Source organism: Mandrillus leucophaeus, unplaced genomic scaffold (genome assembly GCF_000951045.1).
Source record: "Mandrillus leucophaeus isolate KB7577 unplaced genomic scaffold, Mleu.le_1.0 Scaffold200, whole genome shotgun sequence".
Lineage (NCBI taxonomy): Eukaryota > Metazoa > Chordata > Mammalia > Primates > Cercopithecidae > Mandrillus > Mandrillus leucophaeus.
In genome coordinates, this window is record NW_012102033.1 from 776,823 (window position 1) to 781,941 (window position 5,119).

The window sequence follows — 5,119 nt, forward strand, 5'->3', positions numbered from 1 at the left end:
AAATCTTGCTCTGTCACCCAGGCTGGAGTGCAATGGCGCGATCTCAGCTCACTGCAACCTCCTTCTCCTGGGTTCAAGTGATTCTCCTGCCTCAGTCTCCCAAGTAGCTGGGATTACAGGTGCTCACCACTATGTCCTGCTAAATTTTGTATTTTTAGTAGAGACAGGGTTTCACCATGTTAGTCAGGCTAGTCTTGAACTCCTGACCTCAGGTGATCCGCCTGCCTCGGCCTCCCAAAATGTTGGGATTACAGGCATGAGCCACCAAACCCGGCCCTATTTTTAAATTTTTGTTTTTTTTGCAGAGAGAAGGTCTCCCTGTGTTATCCAGACTGGTCTTAGACTCCTGGGCTTGAGTGATCTTTCCTCTTTGGCCTCCCAAAGCTTTGGGATTACAGGAGTGAGTCACTGTGCCCTGCACTTTGTTTTATTCTTTTTTTTTTTTTTGAGATGGAGTCTCGCTCTGTCGCGCAGGCTGGAGTGCAGTGGCGCGATCTCGGCTCACTGCAACTCCCGGGTTCAAGCCATTCTCCTCCGTCAGCCTCCCGAGTAGCTGGGACTACAGGTGCCCACCACCTCGCCCGGCTAATTTTTTGTATTTTTCGGTGGAGACGGGTTTCACCGTGTTAGCTGAAGGGGTGGCCTGCCCCTCCACACCTGTGGGCGTTTCTCGTTAGGTGGAACGAGAGACTTGAGAAAAGAAATGAGACACAGAGACAAAGTATAGAGAAAGAAAAAGTGGGCCCAGGGGGCCGGCGCTCAGCATATAGAGAACCCACGCTGGCACGGGTCTCTGAGTTCCCTCAGTATTTATTGATCATTATCTTTACCATCTTAGAAAAAGGGAAGTGACAGGATAATAGGATGATCGTAGGGAAAAGGTCAGCAGTAAGACATATGAATTAAGATCTCTGTGACATAAGTTTAAGGAAAAGGCTGTGCCTTGATATGCATATGTAAACATCTCCATAAATCTTTTTAGTGCATAAAGAGCAGCATTGTGCTAGCAAGTCCCACCTTTCGCCCTAAGGCGATTTTCTCCCATCTTAGTAAATAGAACATACAATCAAGTTTTACACCGAGATGTTCCACTGCCCAGGGACAGACGGGCAGGAGACAGATGCTTTTCTCTATCTCAATTGCCAAGAGGCCTTCTTTCCTCTTATACTAGTCCTCCTCAGCACAGACCCTTCACGGGTGTCAGCCTGGGGGACGATCAGGTCTTTCCCTTCCCACACGGCCATATTTCAGACTATCACATGGGGAGAAACCTTGACAATACCTAGCTTTCCTAGGCAGAGGTCCCTGCGGCCTTGGCAGTGTACGTGTCCCTGGGTACTTGAGATTAAGAGAATGGTGATGACTTTTCACAAGCATACTGCCTTCAGGCACTTGTTTAACAAAGCACACCCTGCACAGCCCAAAATCCGTTAAACCTTGAGTCACCAGAGCACATGTCTCTTGCAAGGACAAGGTTGGGGGTAGGGTCACAGATTAACAGCATCTCAAATATAGAACAAAATGGAGTCTCTGATGTCTACTTCTTTCTATGTAGACACAGTAACAGGCTGATCTCTCTTTTCCCCACATTAGCCAGGATGGTCTCGATCTCCCGACCTTGTGATCCACCTGCCTCGGCCTCCCAAAGTGCTGGGATTAGAGGCGTGAGCCACCACGCCCGGCCCTTTATTTTATTCTTAATCATAAATAAAATGTCTTAACTTCTCCATTAATTATAATATTTGCCATGGCTATTTGATCAAAAGCCCATTATTGATCTTTCTGAAGCCAAGAATCTGGTAGTTGGTCTACTGAAGTCTGCTAATGCTTAGAAGGAAGCTGATAAGGAGAGGGGTCGCTAGGCTTGGTGGCTCATGCCTGTAATCCCAGGACATCTGGAGGCCAAGGCAGGAGGATGGTTGAGATCAGGAGTTCAAGACTGGTCTAGGTGACATAGTGAGACCCCAGCCCTACAAACAAACAAACAAGCAGACAAAAAAACCTTAGCTGGCACTGGTGGCTGGCACCTGTTGTCACAGCTACTCGGGAGGCTGAGGTGGGAGGATCCTTTAAGCCTAAGAGTTCAAGGCTGCAGTGAGTCATGATCATGCCACTGCACCCCAGCCCGGGTGACAGACCTTGCCTCAAAAAAAAAGAAAAAGCCAGGCATGATGGTCATGCCTATAATCCCAGCACTTTGGGAGGCTGAGGCAGGAGGATTGCTTGAGCCCAGGAGTTTGAGATCAGCCTGGGCAACATGGCAAAACCCCATCGCTACCAACAACAAGAACAACAACAATTTTAAAACTACAAAAATAAGCCGGGCATGGTGTGTGCAACTATGGTCCCAGCTACTCAGGAGGCTGAAGTGGGAGGATTGCTTGAGCCCAGGAGGTTGAGGCTGCAGCAAACCATGATCGCATGACCGCACTCCAGCCTGGGTGACAGAGCAAGACCTTATCTCTTAATAAATAAATAAATAAATAAATAGTGGGGTACCTATCAGTAGAAACAGGGCATGGCTCAGCACTGAGTTACAATGATGACCAGCCTATCCCCTTTGACCCCTGACTTTTCTCCCTCTCTTCAGCCGGGTCCTCCCCTGGAGTCAACTTTCCACCAAAGCTTGGAGACAGATGTAAGTTCTCACAATCCTTCCTGAGTTCCCAGAGTTGGGGAGAGAATGTTCTAGATGGTGGGAGGAGTGGCAGGGGAAGAGCCAGATCTGGACCATCAGTAGCTCCCGCTCTCCTTTCTCCAGACGCTGCTGACCAAGTTGTGCGGGCAGGACCGGCTCCTGCGGAGGCTGCAGGAGGAGATAGACCAGAGGCAGGAGGAGAAGGTGCGAGGCCCTGGACCGAGGATGGGGTGCCTGGCCTCTCTGCCTGCCCTGAGCCCTTCCTGACTGTGGAAGTCAGGATGCTGACTGGACGTCCGGGACGTGAGAGGACACCTTTTCTTTATTCTTGGGACTAGGCATGGCTTCCGAAGTCTAAGCCCCCTCTCTCCTGGTGCAGGAGCAACTAGAAGCAGCTCTGGAGTTGACCCGGCAGCAGCTGGGCCAAGCCACCAGGGAGGCTGGGGCTCCCGGGAGAGCCTGGGGTCGCCAGCGCCTCCTGCAGGACCGGCTGGTCAGTGTGAGGGCGACCCTCTGTCACTTGACTCAGGTGAGCACCTGGGAAGGGGCCCGCCCTCCTAGGAGGCCCCAGGACTATGCAAGTGGTTATGAAGGGGACTTGCCGCAGAGGGCTCATAGGAAGATCGTTCTTCAGAAATCTACACTCCAAATTTTATTTTATTATTTTTCTCTCTCCTCATTGTCTTGTAACCACTCTATTTTTAAAATTTTTTTTTTGAGACGGAGTCTTGCTGTGTCGTCCAGGCTAGAGTGCAGTGGTGCCATCTCAGCTCACTGCAACCTCCGCCTCCCGGGTTTAAGCAATTCTCCCACCTCAGCCTCCCGAGTAACTGGGATTACAGGCGCGTGCCACCGCACCCGGCTTATTTTTGTATTTTTAGTAGAGATGGGGTTTGGTCATGTTGGCCAGGCTGTTCTCGAACTGCTACCCTCAGGTGATCAGCCTGCCTCAGCCTCCCAAAGTGCTGGGATTACAGGCATGAGCCACACTGTGCCTGGCCTTAAGTAACTCTGAGAATTATTATATGTGATATGTGTAAATGAATGAATGAATGAATATTTAACACTTCAGGTACTTGGCACATGGTAAGCAATACTTAAGTGTCAGTTATAACTATTATCTGCAAAATGGAGACACTAATAGTAACTACCTCATAGGAATTAAATGAGAGCTGAGAACGGTGCCTAGCCCATGGTCAATGCCCAATAAGTGTTAGCTGATATTATCATTGTTATTGTTGGTATTGGCGAGGAAGTTCCTGCTGCCGCAGGGTGAGTGGGTGCTATGGTTATTATTTTTTTTTTGAGACGGATTCTTGCTCTGTTGTTCAGGCTGGAGTGTAGCGCCCGGATCCAGGCTCACTGCAACCTCTGTCTCCCTGGTCCAACTGATTCTCCTGCCTCAGCCTCCCGAGTACCTGGGACTACAGGCCCTCGCCACCACTCCTGGCTAATTTTTGTATGTTTAGTAGAGACGGGGTTTCGCCATGTTGGCCAGGCTGGTCTCGAACTCCTGACCTCAAGTGATCCGCCCGCCTTGGCCTTCCAAAGTGCTGGGATTACAGAATTGAGCCACCGCTCCTGGCCTGGTGCTGTGGTCTTTTGACTGTCTAATGAATTCATTAGATCTGCAGACTCTGCTACCTAGAAGAGTGCAGAAGTAATCCTGGGGATTCAGGGAATGCTGTTACTTGTCTGTACTAGCAGTGCACTGGAATTGCAGGTTCCATACAGACCTTGGGGTTCCCAGTAGTCCAAGCAAAGAGGCCCATGGGAATTGTAGTCCATATGACCTCAGGACTCCAGGGACCAAGCTCCCTTACCTCCTTCTTAGCTGACAAATGATAGGGTAGGGAAGGATCTGGTGGGAGAGGGAGCTAACCTGTGTCTCCCCCTTTATGCAACTGGAGGAGCGAGAGAGGGTTTGGGACACATACAGTGGCCTGGAGCAGGAGCTGGGCACCTTAAGAGAGACCCTGGAGTACCTGCTGCACCTCGGTTCTCCCCAGGTAAATCCCTGCTTGGAGACCCCAAGACCCACCCCCAACTCCAAGTTCTGCCTGGAAGTCCTTTCAGCACTTAATCTCCGCCCACAGAATCGAAGCCCCCCTCAGTTCACCCTGACCCTGCTTTCTGTCCTTGCAATCTAAACCCCTTATTTTAGTTAAGACCATGCCCTTTAGGGTTTGTTTTCTTATTCTCTCATTTGAATTTTAATTAACCTTCAATTTTGAATGCCGTTTTCTCGAGCTGTTATCCAATTTCTGCCGTAAAGTTGTTTATTTGCTTGTTTGTTTTTGACACAGAGTCTCACTCTGTCACCCAGGCAGGAGTGCAGTAGCACAATCTTGGTGCACTGTAACCTCCACCTCCCAGGTTCAAGTTATTCTCCCACCTCAGCTGCCCAAGTAGCTAGGGCTACAGGCACATGCCACCACATCTGGCTACTTTTTATATTTTTATTTTTTATTTTATTTATTT

General features: G+C 49.6%; 1 protein-coding gene across 2 annotated transcripts in view; it reads left to right on the forward strand.

Annotated features, from left to right (window-relative positions):
* Positions 1-5,119, forward strand: part of PLEKHA4 (pleckstrin homology domain containing, family A (phosphoinositide binding specific) member 4) — a 32,119-nt gene that overhangs the window by 12,122 nt on the left and 14,878 nt on the right. For both annotated transcript variants that reach the window (XM_011979346.1, XM_011979347.1), the window contains 4 exons: positions 2,591-2,638; positions 2,762-2,842; positions 3,018-3,167; positions 4,549-4,647. In XM_011979346.1, coding sequence (XP_011834736.1) covers positions 2,591-2,638; positions 2,762-2,842; positions 3,018-3,167; positions 4,549-4,647 — 378 coding nt within the window. The remainder of the gene's footprint in view (positions 1-2,590; positions 2,639-2,761; positions 2,843-3,017; positions 3,168-4,548; positions 4,648-5,119) is intronic.